The sequence below is a fragment of the Copadichromis virginalis genome, linkage group LG14 (genome assembly GCF_057382275.1).
Source record: "Copadichromis virginalis isolate Kocher_CV1m ecotype Utaka linkage group LG14, C_Virginalis_male_GT1.1, whole genome shotgun sequence".
NCBI lineage: Eukaryota > Metazoa > Chordata > Actinopteri > Cichliformes > Cichlidae > Copadichromis > Copadichromis virginalis.
The window spans coordinates 30,471,040-30,488,200 of NC_140631.1; the positions used below are offsets into that span (position 1 = coordinate 30,471,040).

General features: G+C 39.4%; 1 protein-coding gene across 7 annotated transcripts in view; it reads left to right on the forward strand.

The window, feature by feature from the left end:
• The window catches only part of ncam1b (neural cell adhesion molecule 1b), an 86,678-nt gene extending 69,783 nt beyond the window's left edge, over positions 1 to 16,895 (forward strand). For 5 of the 7 annotated variants that reach the window (XM_085430385.1, XM_085430387.1, XM_085430386.1 and 2 more), the window contains 8 exons: positions 237 to 407; positions 1,876 to 2,004; positions 5,642 to 5,766; positions 6,334 to 6,514; positions 8,779 to 8,977; positions 10,728 to 10,844; positions 11,609 to 12,724; positions 14,780 to 16,895. In XM_085430385.1, coding sequence (XP_085286511.1) covers positions 237 to 407; positions 1,876 to 2,004; positions 5,642 to 5,766; positions 6,334 to 6,514; positions 8,779 to 8,977; positions 10,728 to 10,844; positions 11,609 to 12,724; positions 14,780 to 14,894 — 2,153 coding nt within the window. In that variant the 3' untranslated portion in view covers positions 14,895 to 16,895. Of the gene's footprint in view, positions 1 to 236; positions 408 to 1,875; positions 2,005 to 5,641; positions 5,767 to 6,333; positions 6,515 to 8,778; positions 8,978 to 10,727; positions 10,845 to 11,608; positions 12,757 to 14,779 lie in introns of all 7 variants that reach the window. The other 2 variants (XM_085430391.1, XM_085430390.1) reach the window with 2 other exon arrangements.
• Positions 16,896 to 17,161: the final 266 nt, after the last annotated feature.

Here is a 17,161-nt window from a genome sequence, read left to right on the forward strand (position 1 = left end):
TATTTTCTGAAACGATGTCAGTAGTGTACAGAATTCAGTAGAAGAGAACCAGACTTACTGTCACGATAAATCACAGATTTCTTACGAAGATGAAGCGGTTTTTAGATGCACTGCGGGGTCATTAGGAGCCGTGGGCTCATTCTGTTACTCTGATATAGCAATGGAGTCTGACAATGCTGGTGTGCTGCAATCTTAAAGTTTTTATTGTAACTGCACTGATTTTTTCCCCCTCACAGAGGTTCCGTCAACTCCATCCATCGTGGAGGTGAGGCCATTCTCCACCACAGCACTGATCCAGTTTCAGGAGCCTGAATCCACTGGAGGCGTTCCTGTCCTCAAATATAGAGCTCAGTGGAGGATGCGTGGCAGAGGCAGCTGGGTGCAGAAAGTCTATGAAGTCCAAGATGGTAATAACACAGAAACATGATTGTGATGTTTGTTTGTTCTTTAATGTCTAACTACATTTTTTTTTAAAATATCCAAGTACAATTCAAATAGATAGAAATACATATTAATGTTAAAAATGTTAATTAGATTTTTCACATTTTGTTAAATCATATCAGTAAAGATGACCTGTATTAAAGGAAGGAAGGTTTGCATTCAGCAGCTTTTTGTTTTATAACCAAAGCGATTAAAAGGCTGTGTGAACGTGATTTCTTTTCGTTTTGACAAATATGTCCATATATGCACTAAAACGTAATTTAGAGTTGTTGATACCCTCGACACAGAAACATGGCTTGGTCATGAAGTCACAAAAGGGAGAGCAGCCAAACTAGGTCATGTATGACAAAATAAATTTGGATCCCTACAGTTGTTTGGACACATACTGTAAGACGTTGAAAATATTTATTTAAATAAAAACAACAGCCTTATATGGCCTCATTATTATTTTGATATCACAGATCAGGATAAAAGAGTCCATTTCTGACTGTGTTGTACTAGATTGGGCTGGCATATTAGTGCCATAGCACAAACTGATGCACAAGAATCAACTGCTATCAGCCAAATCTATTAAATTTAGGTATGAGAAAGTCAGCAAACATTAGAATAGATGACTTGTAGTTCACACTTTGTCTAGCTTTATGCTGACCACTGCCAGCAAAACTGAAGAAAAAGCACCAGCTGTCAGTCTCACGCAGTCCTGGTTTAGATGTCTCACGTGAAACTCAATTATATCGTCTGGAACACCCTCATGTCTGCACTTACAGCCTTGTTTTTTGTTACAGATACAGCAGTGGGTCCTGCACAGTGAAGGCAGGAAAGTCTTTCGTGTTTCCTGTAGAAACATGATAATTCAAAATGGTGAAATCATGAAATTAAGGTCAGACTAGGAAAACTGACCAACTCACTTCCATAGCAAAGACTACACAGTGCACATCTCTGCCCTGTACAGTGTGGTCGGACAGAGTTTTAAGAGCAGTGGTAACAATGACTCCTTTCCTCTGGTGTTTGTTTCCCCTAAATGTCTCCTACAAAGTAAAATACAAAAGTTAATGATTATTTCTAAGAAATAGGTATGAATTTAGTTTTTTTGTTTTAACCTACAAGTCACCCCTTTAGAAAGGAATTGAACACGGAAGTGTACATAAAAGCAATATAATTTATATAAAAAGCTTGATCAAAAGCAATCATCATCCCAAAAGGGATCATTACATTTAAGATGACAGTGCAACATATAAAACAGCTGTCACTGTTTGTCTAGTTTTAGACCAACTCTAAATATATTCATCAGTTTTTCAAACATTGTTGGAATGAAATGCGAATTGAGCTAATCGGTGTTTGCTTGGGCAGCAACGAATTATGCATATATTGTTTGAACAGGAGATCTGTTTTAGTGCTCACCAAAATGATCATGGTGTTCTGCTGTTGTAACAGGCTCCATCGGTGAGGTAACAGTCACAGGCCTGAAGCCAGACACGAGCTACGAAGTGAAGTTGTCAGCCGTCAACGGCAAGGGTGAAGGTGAAAGCTGCAACGCTGCGTTCTTGAAGACGGAGCCTGTTCGTAAGTGGCACATGTTACAGTTTACAGCATGCTGTAATGCTTTTAGTATACCTCTCTGACCTCTTGTCTCCACAAACATATTACCTTCAGTCTCTCTATAAAAACTCGCTGAAGAGTTGGTCCTAAGACTGTTTGGATGATGCCACAAAAGCTTTCACCTGTCTCCTTTCATTCCATGTATGTCTTTTTAAAACCGCTTTTCCGTCTCTACGAAGCAGCTCTCTGACCTTCTTGCTTTTATTTGATTTTTCTAGTTCATGAAATACTTCTGCCATAACCAAATCTTTAAAGCCAGATTGCTTGTTTTTACATATGGAATTAAATACTGATTTCATCACATAGGTATCATTTAGAGCCATCTGCACAGTTGCTTCAGATATCCTGTTTTAAAGCCATGTTTCAAGCCCATCATGTCATTATTCATGTCACCCTGAAGTGTGATTTCATCCTTCTGTAGAAGCCAGCATGCAGTGAAACCTCAACACATTAGTTAGTTTTTAGCGCCCTCTGTTGTTTGGCAATAGATGTTTTTTGAGGGAGTGCTGGTATGATTTATATATTGTCTGTGTACTGATCATCTCTCCTTCTATTTTATCATTCTTAATCATTGATTTTTTTTATCCATTTGCTCTTCTGTCTGTTGTATTCATCAGGCCACACTTACAACAGTAAGTGATTCATTTAAAATGCATTAATTAAAAACATTAAAAAGATAGCTTTATAGTTGTGTATATATATTGCTATTGAATTATGTTGTTATTGAATGGCAAAGGCGAAAGTTGGACTTAAACCCCTTCTCTCTTTTTTTTTTAGAACTAAGATCATAATTAAAGGCCAGATCATTAACATTTAGTCATAGTAATTGATAAAACTGAACAAATGTCATATAGGTTTGCTGAAATATCAAATGCGATAGAGGTTTGCTGAAATATTTACATAAAATACTGTCAGAAGAACATCACTTCAAGCTACCTTTTTAGACCGTAAAGTGGCCTTTCATTTTCATGGAGGCTGGCTCTGTCTCCCTACTTTAAATGTGGCAATCATTTCCTAAAATGATTTGTTTTTCTTCCTTTCTGGAGCCATCTGACAGAAATGTGTCTTCCTGATTTCTTCAGTGAAGTGTTATTAGAGATTCAGGTGGTCATTTGTGCAGACAAGTGATTCTGATTGCCTTTCTTCTCTTTTATATCCCTAGACGGCATTTTTCATTTTTTCACTGAAGACACAGGTTTGTTCTGTAGTGGGGATAATAGAAGATTAGTTTTTACTGCTGTAGCTGTTTCTTACCCAACAGGATAACCCATCACCCCTACTGATTAGCAGTGTTTGTAATCCCGCTTAAGTATTTCAAAAGGTGTATCGTTTTCGAGAAACTGTCATGGCCATCAATGCAAACTCCTCCGTCTGTAACATAGACCGATTAGGTTTTTAATTTTACTTGCATCCCATGAGTTTACAGCTGATTTATCCCATTAGTATTAATATAATTTTGATGTGCAGCATGTGAATTAATTGGCTTAATGCAAGTATGAGGAATCCGAGCCAAATCTCTGCATTTCAAAAGCTGCACATTTTCTCTCTGGCTTCAGCTGTTTGGTGTAGTTTGGGAATGTTTACACTCGGATTAGGCCCATCAGCAGTGATTAATCAGTTAGCTGCAAATTGTCGAGAGCATAAAGCTGCTAGATGTCTTCTGCACTTTTCTCATTTAGAATCCAAACAGAGGAATCCCTGTGCAGCTTGTCAGCATGTGGAGCTGTGATTTATTATTTATCAGTATTGGTTTGTCTTTGGGTCACTTCAGTTTTCTATCCTCAACCTGTATCTGTGTTTTGTTGTCTGTTATGCCTTTCATGCTCTTCCTCCTCTTTCAACCACTCACATGTGTCATTTTATGTCTCTGCGACTGTTATTTGGCTTGCATGTTGCTGATGATTCCCTCCACTCTGCAGAAGGTAACTTTCTGTTGCAGATTCCTGACTGACGATTCCTAACTTGAACTAAAGAATTCAGCAGATAAAACAGCACATAGTTTGCTTCTGCGGTCGTGTAACACATTAATCAGTCATCTAGACATTTGCCTGAGCAAGATAAATGTAAACGTAGAGAACGAGAATGTATTTATTGTTTAAATAACAGTCAGCAGTGTTTACTGTTAGCTTCACTTACATAGTATTGATAGCCTGTCACCTGAGGGATGTTACCATTCTTACTTATAGGATGTATTGCTATAAATCAAGTGTAATAAACATAGTCAGTATCTTCCAGCCATCCCACAAAATACTCATCCTTGCAGCAGGCTTGCTGGTATATATTTTCTATATTTTCTTAATCTTATTTAACCTGAGGCTTAAACAGCTTAGACTTTATCTAATCCTGAATGTTAACCACTGTGCACATCTTTCTTGTTACCTGTTTGTAAGTGCATTAACCTTTAGAGCTTCAATAATTTGTTGATTAATCAAATATCTGAGACAAAACAAATCAGCAGCCACGTTCAGTGTTCCAGCTCATCAAATTTGAATGTTTTCTGAGATTTCTGACAGTAAACTGAAATTTAGAGTTTAGACAAGATATTTGACTTTACCTTATACTTTGGAAACTTGTGACAGACACTTATGAATACAAACCATTCCTGAAATGTATTTAGACTGTTAGTTACCAGAAATACAGGATTAATTGTTTACTTCTCCATCAGCTCATAGCTGATGATTCGGCTCCACTTAGTAACCCTGGATGAAACACTAGAATATTTTTAGGTCACTGAAATCAGTCTGTAGTTCTATTTTAAGCAATTGGAAAAATGATATATGTGTACTGTGGCAGAACTCAATAGTTTAGGTTGTAAAACAAACAAAGGACGTCCAGTTTTCAATTACATATCAGGTAGCCTTTATGTGATGCTAATGCATAAATTCAGTGGTTTCATTTGATGCAGAACATTTTAATTTTTTAATCTATCTGGAAAGAGAGTTTCAACTGCCCCCCAGGACCTCCACCCTGTCAGCAATGGACACAAAAAGATGTCAGAAAAATTAATTTGAATAAATTTAAATTATATTGACTACATTTATATTAGACTTAATTGGTGTTTGTTATGTAATCAGTGTTTAATAGATAAATGATTACAGGTTTAAGACAGACAAGACATATGTTAGTATAATTCTGTGCGATTTCCATGCCAGTAGGTACAACTATACAACAATTAAAGACAAACCCTGTTATTGTGCTGGAACTTGGCAATCTTATATACGTATTCTTAGTTAATGATAAATAACTCTTTAGCCTGAAGCCTGGTGCGATGTCCATCTGCCAATTGATGTCACTCAGCAACAGCAGCAACACACAGCAACTCTGATGAAACAGATAAGCATGCGGCTGTGTGTCATTCACTAATTAGTAACACAAGCCACCCTTAGGAGAGCGTTTAAGGGAGGTTAAGTGACCTAAAAGGTCAACAATAAGGAGAGCATCCAAGATCAAACTTTGGACTGAAAGTTTTCTTTTTCCTTTATTTCAAAATGGAAAAGTGGACTGACAGAGCTGCCTCTTTCAAAGAAATAACCCTCTAGCTCGCTGCACCTCTTGAAATGAGCCATTAAATGACCTCCATCTTGCTCCTGTGTCCCTGTAGGGAATCCTAATCCTCCTAAACTTGAAGGAGCACTTCAACGTAAAGGCAACTCCCTCAGAGTGAGCTGGATCAAGCAGGATGATGGCGGCTCTCCCATCTTACATTATCTTATCCGTTATAAACCAGTGAGTATGGGGATTAAAGAGCAATTGCTCCTTCTCAACTAAGGCACCTGCTTTGATAACTGATTTAATCATTTAAGTAAAACGATGAAATATTCTCTGAACATTTACTGCTTTACATAGTCTTAAGATTGCTTTTTTTGTGGGTTTTAGAATGTCATGTGCGTTTTACGCTATTTTATATGCCAAAAATTTGATCAGTAACTCTTGATCGAGTACTTAATCGTCAGTGAAAGCAGTAATTTAGTGCAGCGGTAATAATGATTCTACCAAATCCTTGTAGTTTCAAAAGCACTGCAAAAAATTTTTTAATTCTGTGATTTTCAAGCTGTTGTTAGGGCTGAAATTGTTATTTAATACCTGGTTTGTTGACAGAAAATAGAAAAACTTCTCATATTCTCATAATGAATGAATTATGTTTTGGCCAAACAGACACAAATTTTGATTGCTCCGAGCTCTTACAGGTGTTTTTGGAGCAATTTGAAAACATGCTTAAAAATTTCACCTTCACAAGACCAAATAAAGTTTCAACCCTGAATGCATGCACTGTATTTATCTGTGTCTCCTTAGGTGCAGTCTTCAGAGTGGAAACCAGAAATCCGGCTGCCCAGTGTCAGTGATCACATAGTTCTCAGTGGGTTAGAGTGGGACACAGAGTACAACATCTATGTGGTGGCAGAGAATCAGAAGGGCAAGTCTCAGCCAGCAACCATGTCCTTCAGGACTTCGTCAGAGCCAGAGGCCATCCCAGGTAGCGTACCTGCCCCCGGTCACTCACACTAATGTGGAACTAAACAGCCAGAAACCTGAGGAGCCAAACTCAAACCTGAAAACCAGAGCAGCTTGTTCTATTTTTAAATCTGGAGCGCTGACGGGTGAATGACAACTAAATAAATCTATAGAAAAAATAAATAGATTTCGTGGACGGCGGTGAGCCAAAAATGATTTTCCGGCTGAATTTTCTCACTTTAAAGTTTTGACAGCCCTCACTAAATGAGCTTGAGTTTGTGCTTGCAGATCTGGCACACACACTCACACAGAGGATAAAATGATCTCCTCTGAATGTCTGTAGCTTTGTTTACCGTTAATGTGGATAGTTTGTCTCTGTCTGGTTGGAGCTTTTAAAATGACCCTCAGTAACCGCTGATTAACACGTATGTTGAATTCTTAACTGCAGCTGAAGGTTCTTTACTAACCGTGCCGAAACCTACACAGCCTGTCAAATTCTCTTTGGGTGATAGACACACTTGAGTACCTCACTGAAACATCACAGCAGGCCATTATGTTTCCTCTCACTTTTTTCCTAATTCATTCTCCAAACTAAAGCATTTTCCACTCACCCACCACTGAGTCACCATCTAGTCGACATGGTGTAGTTTTCCTCTTTTGTGCTGTGCTTTTGCTTTGATGTGTTGCTGTTTTTTCCCCTTTTTTCAATACAAGAAATCAGTTTCTTCGTCTTTTTTTTTCCACTTTTGGTTTTCAGACCTGACACATTTTCACTTTCTCTCTTCCTCTGTTTTCCCCGCCCTTCTCTTTTTCTCCCCCTCTTTGTTCCGTTTCATTTCTCCCCCTCTTCCTTTATTATCTTTCCCCCTTCTCTCTTTATCCCCTCTTTCTCTCTCAATGTTCCTGCTCTCTTGCCTGGTCCTGGACATTGGTGTGGTGGACCACGTGAACATTTTCGTCCCGACCTGTGTGCATTTTGGTGTGGTCTGGGTTGTGCTGTCCCCACCCACAGCCACTCAGGGCTGCTCATCTGTAACATACACTTTGGTATCACTCATCATGTCCCTCATCACTGTTCTCCTGCTCTCATAGTTTTCGTGAGGAAATTCACACCATTACTGTAGAGGAGAGCTTGCCTTCTCTCTGGCTGTCTTTCTGGACACTTTCACTCACTTACAACAGACTTTGTCCATGACAGATGTGTCTCTGTTATGGGTGAGGAAAAGAGTGCTGTGTTGTTTCAGAACAGACCAGACAGACATGTTGAACCAAAGGCAGTGGAAATCCTCCACCTCCCACAGTTTCATACTGCTCAGCATTAGCACTGCTAGTCATCAGCACTAGACAAGAGAGACAGAGAAGAGTGCCAGTTTACAGTGATGAACAATAGTAGATTTTTTTCAAGTAGCATTAGAACAGAGTGAAGGCTGACTGCTGGACCTGTGTGTTTACATAAGCACTGTATTATATTGTTTAATAGCTCACAAAATTCTGCATAATGTAAAGGTTTGTAATATTAACGTTTACACAATTAAGGTCATAAAATGGGGAAACAATTGTTTATATTGGCACAGACTGACAAGCCACTTAAAGAATGATCAAACAACAACTTATTTTTATGCGGACTACTAAGATAAATGTCCAGATATTCCTCTAGCATGTAATGTTTCGCAAGTGTCATCAGCAATAGTCATTTTTATACGTACGTAATTGGGATGCTTTACTCAGATGTATAGATCTTGTTTACATGTTAATTACCTGCAGAGTTAAATGTATATTTTAGAGTAATTTCTGCTAAATCAAAGTTGATATTACCCAAACAGTGACAATACATCACTGCTTTTAAATCTGGGAAAAGCCTGACATTCATTTTCTGTGCACAGATTATTCCACATGTCTGGGTAACTAGCAGCACACTGTATGCTTTGGTTTGCTCTTCTTTCTACTACCAAATAAATGGGTTGAATATATATTTATACTTTTCGTTTTTTTATGCACAGCTTCATGCATATCAAATCTTCAGTATGCCTCATAATTAGAAATGAAGTCATATAAATAATTAAAGTCTGACAGCACAGTCGATACAAACGACACACAGCATCTAAAGTTGTGCTGAGCCATCTAGAACCTATCAGTGCTCATAGCAGGTGAGTTGTTTCTGTTTTATGGAAGTATTTGTGGTTACAGTAACACGTCAGCACTTTATTTAGTTGTTCATGGTTTCTGTAAAAGTGTGTCCTGCTACGTTAGTTCAGCGCCCTCCTTTTCTCATCTCTTGTGTGGCAGATTTAAGTGAAGAGTCTCCGCTCTCCATGGGCATCATGCTCTGGGCAGGAATCCTCGTTGTAGTATTTATACTCCTGCTCCTGGCTGTGGATGTCACCTGTTACTTTGTTAACAAATGTGGCCTCATCATGTGTCTCTGCGGCAAGTCAGGCACAGGGACCAAAGGGCACAACTTAGAGGAGGGCAAGGCAGCCTTCATGTGAGTATCAGACTGTATATTTACATACATGTTGTCTGGGTCTTTTAAACTGATGTATTTGATGGCACACATATGATGTCTAATTTATGTTCAAAGTTAAAAATGTGGAACCAGAGAGATTGTTTCAACTCAGCGTATGCATATCTTCATTTTAAGATTGGATCAGATGATTGGATCTCTTACATGTGTAATGTGAGATGGTTATATACAACTTTGCACCAAACAACAACAGGACTGAGCAACTAGCTAGTGGAAAAGGTAGACTGTATATAAAAGACTAATGTAGCTTTTGGTTTTTAAAAGCAAAGCCAACATTGATTCAAGTGCTTTAAATCTGCGTTATTTCCAGTAGCCTGAGGATAAGTGATCTGTTACTAAAAAGTCTTTGTAGAGGCAAATGGGAAAACTTTTGGCTCTTATTCTTTGTGACCTCAGTCAACAGTTTTACTTTAAGGTTTTGTTACTTCTTTTACAAAAGGGTGGTTTCAGGGTGACTGTGTCCAGATTTTCTGTAATGTCTATGGGTGAGCATAGAGGAGATAAAGACACATCAGGAGTTGGTGCAGAATAAAACGGCTAAACGCAGAGTTAATATTGGATGTAACAGTCAGACAACCTGACACAAGCACTCTCACCATATCAGCTTTATAAAGTGATTATTAGGGCTGTGTCAGATCATATCATAATGCCATTGCTATAGCAACGCATGCTTATGTTCCCTAGTATGCTCAACAAAAAGACAAACCAAGTCATGTCAGACAGCCAAAGCCACCTCTGCCTCGAATAAACATTTAGCTCAAAATGCGCTACTTCAACATCCTCCAGCAAAGCACTTTGCAAAATGGTTAAGGTACACACAACAAACTTGTTTCATTACTTCAGGTAAAAATGCAGGGAATCATGCAGGGAGAAGATACAAGCAGCTGGTGTGGTACGCCACAGTCACTATTTAAAGTCTGTATAACAGGAAGAGCAAGTGGTGGATAGAAATGACTGATGTGGTTACATATTGTACCTAACTTACAAAATCCCAGATAGAAAATAATTTTCAGTTTTGTTGTAAGCAGGTCTGTGGGTAATAAGAAAGACAAAATTAAGAAGATTCTTTGTAGAAATGTGATGTGTTTGAGGGTTTTATTTATCTTCCAATTTACCTTTTGTTTGCGTTTTAAATAAGCCGACCTCAGCTTAGAATAACTGGCCTTCCCACATTTCCCAGAAGGCCTTTCAGGAATGAACTCTGAAGATTACTTAGAATTTTAGCTGAAGGTTTTATTTTATTTTTGGGCTGCTATATCTAGATATATCAAGGGAAGCTTGTGTAATTAAACAATAACTGAGATTGCCTCTTGAGCAAAATAAACATGTATTACAATGTCTAACCAGGCAGTATCTGAAGTACAGCAAGAATACATGAATCAATAAAATGGCCCCATAGGTAAGATGAAATTTTCCTTCAATGAAACAGATGAGGATGTTTGATTCAAGCGCAGCACTGAATGGATGCTTTCATGTGTACAAAACGGCAGTCGTTTTGAATCATTCTGAGTAAGATGTTGCATTACGTATTGGATTGTTACATTTCATGAGTGCGGTTCCACGAAAGCACAGCCAGATGGATGACTTGACGTTACTTTGTAAGCTTGAAAATAGATGATCACTGTGGGCCGTCTGCTGCTTTTGAATCATCCTTTCTTACTGCCCGCTTGGCCAAAAACAACAGCTTAGCAAGACTGTCTGTGTCTTACAGGAAAGATGAGTCCAAAGAGCCAATAGTGGAAGTCAGAACAGAGGATGAGTGCTCAGCCAATCATAACGCAGCAGGACCCGTAGAGCCGAATGAAACCACACCTCTCACAGAGCCAGAGTAAGTAAACGCTGACACATGGCAAACGGCCTTTTTACCGCTCTGAGCTGTTGTACACTGCACTCCACTTTAAAGAATAATGAATTTATTCAACAGGATATAATTTGACGCTTTACATTATTGAAAAAGTTGAGGTCATTCTTGAGTGGAGTCCATTGGACTGTGTTGCTTTTCTGTTTTTATTCCCTAACCAGAGGGATTGCTGTATTTTGTGTTTCTTCTCCAGCCTTTGGAGATTTTTTCTGTCTCATTGTATGAAGGTTGAAGCAATACCAGTCAAATAAACACAAAGGCTTTAGTCCTCTAGAGTGTGGTCAACTCATGAAGCCATTTGACAATTTCAGCAAGCCATCTCATATCAGCAGTCTGGAAAAAAGTAGATTATGCAGTATGAGATTGCCACTGGTACTGTTTAACCCTAATAGGTGGTTCTTTGTGGTGCTGCAGTTTCCTGCAGGAAGGCTGGTGCCTTTTTTTACTACAGTAGTTTTCCTAGTCAGTGTACTCCATGTTGGTGTGTGTATGGGATGTATCCTTTGATGTCCACTCACAGCATGATGCCCTCTTTTTCTTCTTCTTTCTTTTTCTCACTAGGCTTAAATGTTGCTGTATTTTGTGTTTCTTTTAGTTGCTTTGTCTATGTTTTTGTGAATTTCTAAAGCCAACTAATCCCTCTGCATGCTCTCGTGCGGGCCACCCCTCCTCTTGTCACAGTCACCCTGGTGTCTAGTCTGTGTGTCTCTGTTCTCTCCCTGCTCTCTCAGGAAGGCGGCTTACACTGCTGCTCTGGCACTGGACACCCTCTCCTCCGTAGCCACCAACTCTGACACAGCCACTGCAACAATTGATCCCGCTCAGGACAGCCCCTCTAGTGAAACCACTACCCTCACTTGTAGCCTGTCCACCCCAGCCAACGAACCCTCACCCACCCCTGTCCTGGCTCCGGCCCCGACTCCAGAATCGAACACGGCCCCGCCGCCCCCCCTCGTCTCCACAGCTGCTGTTGAAGCTAAAATGGCCCCGCTAATAGAACAGAGAGGAAGAGATGCCCCAGAAGAACAGGAGAAATTAAACACTCCTCCTTGCACCCCCGAACAGATCAAACCTCAAAAATCTGGGACGCCAATACCACCGAAGCGTAGACACTCTCCTAAACTTGCTGCTCTGAATGCTAAAAGTAGTCCCCCTGTTTCTCCTCTGGCTGTCTCTCCTGTATCTTCCTCTCCCACTTTAGACAACAGGAAACCTGCTCCAAGCCCACCAGTCACTAAACCTCCCACACAGCCAAACACTGTAGCCTTAAATCCAGAGCCACCAGTACAAACTGCCTCATGTCTAGCAACTACTGCCCCTGCACCAGACCCAGATTCAAAACCTACAGCCCCAGATTCCAGTGGGCGTAGCCTTACTGCCTTTAACAAAGACAAAACTGTTGATCAAACTGTTGACAGTACCACGCCCACTGCCAGAGTTGCTACTACTAGTTCACCTGCAGTGATCCACGGTGTTTCTGAAGACCTGGATGCTGTAAACCCTGGTTCTCTAGTTTCAGGCATTCCCTCACCTTTACCTGTTACTCCTATTCCTTCCAATCCTGTCCCTGTGAATCTTGAGGCGTTTCCATCGAACAACCTTCTTATATCAGCGTCAGACACATATGACTTACTGACCCCTGACATGGAGCCCAAAAATGCAGATTTAGACTTAGAGATGATAAACGGGACAGAAAGACCCTCCATGCCCCCCGCAGATCTCATTAGCTTAGACAGCCCACCAGCTGCCCCCTCTCTACCCAATGGAGACGAAGCAGACCCCCCCTCAGGCCCAGTTCTACAGCCATCAGAGACTCTGGCCAAGACTGCTCCTCCTGTCAACGATGAGTACGGCTCCCTCTAGAGGTTTATCTGTGTGTGTGAGTGTGTGTGTGTGCGTGAGTGCGTGTGTGTAACTTGTATACCCATTCATTCACCACCGCATCTTGCCATTGACCACACAATATATAAAATATTGTAATGGTAAATTGTGGTAATGATAATAAGATAGTTATTAGTACAATGTTGTGGATAGAGAAGTGATACGATGCTTTTGTTTTGTTTGTGACCGTTCTCCATTGTGGGGTCTCTATCTTTGCAACATTCACCACAAACGTAGTTAAATCCCTTTCAAGACAAGAAGCTCGTTACATAAATATGGAAATTTGACATGCCATTCATAAGTCTAGGTGTGTTCCTGGTGAGTGACTTAAACAGAGACAATAAAATCATTCTCACGAACAGGTCAGAAAACTAATAAATGAGGTTAAACGCTGTGCACATGAAATACTGCGTATGTTTAAGTCATTTCAAACCATTATTCAAATTCTTCAGTGAGTAGATTTTATCTTAAATGTCACTGAAAAGTCATTGTGTTACATCTTTGATTGCACACGTCATGCTAGTTTGCTCAGGGAGGTGGAGCTAGCACCGGCAGTTTTCTCACATTGTGGGTGAATGTCTACACACCACTTGTGGTGATCAAGTGGGTTTTACCCAGTTTACTCTGACACGGCTTACATACAGTCATTCACTGTCTAGATCACTGGTCTGCAGGGTGTCTTATGCCCAACTACATACCATTCTGGACACAACAGTTAACTGGCATTGTAAATTATCCAAATATAAATAATTAGTTCAGTGAGTTAGTATTGCTGGAGCCAACTAGCGAGGGCCACAGCTCTTAAACATCTGTTGAACTAGTTTTGCACACTGTTAGTTACCATGACAACACGACGTCCCTAACCGAGCCTCATACGATTCCTGTAAAAAGAACCCAACTGGTTAAGCCAGTGTTGAGCTGTTGAGGTGAGTCTTCATGTATCAACATAATAGTTAAAATCAAATTTATAGTAAACTGAATATTTTTTAGGTTTTGAAGAATTTAGGAAGTGATGAAATAACCTTGAGCGTTAGGAAACTTTGACCTTTTACAGGAGGAATAAATAATCAAGAAAATAAATACGAGTGAATGGAGTGATGCAGCCTTAAAAATGCTGTAAACAGATCTTCTGTCTTTCTCAGTGTGCTTTCATTCGTGCCGTCTTATTGATGTCTCCGTGGTTCTTAAAACTTCTTCTGGCATGCTTCCCTTCAGAAGTGAAGAAAGCTCATGCCCCACATCCCACAATTTTTTGCAATCGCTGAAAATAAAATCAGCTTTAATTTGCAAAATAACAGCCAGTAAAGTCATTATTGTTCAACAGCAATTGTATTAAGTTGCAGAAAAAAGAAACGCTTAAATCCAACTTATACGTTGTAAAATCAGTCACTGATTATGTCTGTCAGGAGAACAAAAAAAACACGACTTTCCATCTCTACTGTTCAACTACTCGAGTACCTGAGCGTTGCTCTCATGTCTGAATAAAGTCACAATAAGCAGTTAAGTAAAAGCCATCACTTTAACAGCAGTGTTACATGTCTGCAATGGACCTTTGTTAATCACCACAATGTTTAGTTCTCACTAATTCTACAGCTTCTAACTGTGGTGTTTCTGTGCTCTGAGCAACTAGAAACTGTGCTAATTGCTTTAAAGATGAAAATGGACATCACATACCACAAGCCCAGGGCTAATTTCTCGTCCTACCATTGTCTCTCTGTAGTAGAACTAAAGCAATTAATAGCTAATATTTGCTGTTTCAGTTTAGGCATGCTAGTCGTTACAGGACGCGGTGTATGGGTATGCCATTATCTGTTTATTTTATCTGACTGTTGTCAAGGTGGTGAAGAGGTATGTAAGAAGATATCTAAATACAGTGTCTTCTTACATATTGGGTGAAGATGTCATTGAGAATAAATGGTTTAAACTGTTCAAACAAAGTGTTGTTTGTTCAGATATTTTCTGTTGTCTTGCGTGAGACGTCCCGATTTCTAATTTTGAACTTTGTCTCTTTCCCATTGCAGGAAGATTTTTTCTGATGAGAAGGGCAAACTTGAGGAGGGAGGCTTACCAAACACCCTGATCTCTGCAGAACACAACAGTGTCATACAGACAAATACAGCCGAGAGCAAAGCATGATGGGCCGGGGACATCCCAGCCCTATCCAAAACATTTTGCAGCAGCAGCATCGAGCAAGAAACACTGCAGGAGTTTTTGGTTTCCAGTGCCCTTATCTCCACTCTCAAAACAACACGCGTGTCGATTGGTTAGAGCGCACTTTGACTGTGCTTTCATTTCTGCTCTCATTCATGAAATGTTTACTACACCCAAGGAGTTTATCTGTAGGTCATAAGAGATTTATTTTATTTTTTTATTATTATTTTATTTAACCAGTCAGGAAGATTAAGAACAATCTCTAATTATACAGATCACTTATACATGCATATATATATATATATAAAAAATTAGACTCTACTTTCTATTGTGCTTATAGTTTGGACTGCAATTGCGCAAAAGTATTGGATTCTTATGAGAAATGTAAAGGTAAAAAAACAACTGACTATAGAAATTATTTTTCTTATTTTCATGTTCTAATGTTCAAATGTAAATGTTTTTTTCAGCATTTTTTTAAGTTTGACTTCTTTTGTGGCCTAGTCTCATTAAATAGCTTGTTCTGCATGTCTGACCTGCAATTGGTTGTGAAGTTTTGTTTACAAGGTTTACTGTTTCACTTCGTCTGCTACGGGGATGTTTAATCACGCGCAGATATATGCTGGCATTGATTAAACATACACTCGAGTTCGGCCTTTGGATTATAGCCATTTTTTATGGTTATATGAAATCCAGGATTAACCCACAGCCAGCTGCAGGGGGGAAAGAGGCTGAGAGAATCCCACAAGTACATGATGTGCATGATTTGATCAGATTTACACCATTTCTGGATCAAATTTATTCAGTCTGTCACTGCCTTACCAGATTGGTAGTTAAAATATTCATTAATAAAATGTATTTGATTTAGAGAAAAACAAAAAGGCGACTCCTTGAACGCTAACAGTCACAGACCAAAAAAACAAACAAACAAACAAACAGGAGGCAGCACAGCTGCTGATTCTCAGCCGCTGGTTGAAGAACTGTGGATCAAGCGAATGTCTTGTGATCTCGAGCTAAATTTGTTTGTTTGGGGGACGACTATGAGAGCTGTAGTTCTTCCTCCCATTTACGCAGATCAAAGGTCTGGCTTCATAGTTTTGAGTTGTGCATTTGAAGCAAAAAAAAAAAAAAAAAACATTTAAAAAAGGAAATTTAAAAAAGCATTTTTTGTACTATTTAAAAACTACAAAGATTTATTTTCTGTTCCTGCCTGCAAGCTTGTGCACTGTGCCTGTGTGTCAATAGATTGTCTTGTCATCAGTTTCTATGATAATCTGCATAGCTTCGTTGTGAGAAATTTAGCCTATTCTTTTTATTTGATGTGTTATTAGAAGAAAAAGTACGATAAATGGACTAATGTGGTCATTATAACACGTGTAGTGTATGAAACTGTCCGTCTCTGGTCACAGCACCATATTATCGCCAGCTGTAGTGAAGGAAGGCGTTTCAAGCCTCGGCATGAATTCAGTCAGTACATCATAACGTATAACTACAAGGCAGATAGACATGCCCGTGTTTGTATGGGGGCAAATAGTGCTCATATTGATTTAATGAGTGTTACCTTTGGGGCTTGCTCTGGAATAATTATACACATTGCTTTTATTTTTTATTTTTTCCCCCAGTTGTTATTCAAGTGTTCTGTAATGTGATCTCTGAAATTCTTTTTTTTTTTTTAGTTTTTGTCTTTTTGTACAAAAATCACTCACCAAGAGCGACTGCTTGACGATACCATTGGCAGGAAGCAAGGTGGTCCACCTAAGACAGATGATCATACTTTTTTTTGTACCATCACAAAAATCAGATACAGTTTTAAAGCAGGAATAAAAGAAGATCTTTACTCTCCTTGTACTCCAGTGCTGTCACCAGACCACTTTGCTCTCTCGCCTCTGGATGCTCCTTTTGGTTTTATTGGGTCAAACTCAGAAAATATCTGTTGTGTACAGTCTGAGTGCTAACCCATTTACAAAATAAAATGGTTTCCAAATCTAATTTCGTCCTGTCCCATTTTGTCATTACTTTTATTCACTTTTCCGTTCTTATTTTTCCAGCACAACTTGAATCCGGAACGTGCAGTGACAGATTTCTAACAGTAGATGGCAGAAAGCACCCACTTTTCGGAACCCCTCTTGGTTTCGCCATGTCATAGAAACACAGGACGATTTAGAAAGGTTACAGTGCAAACAGGTTATGTTAGCGCTGGAAGTCCCTCGGGCTAATGCTTCGGATAGATGGGGGAACAAGTAAACACGTGTTAC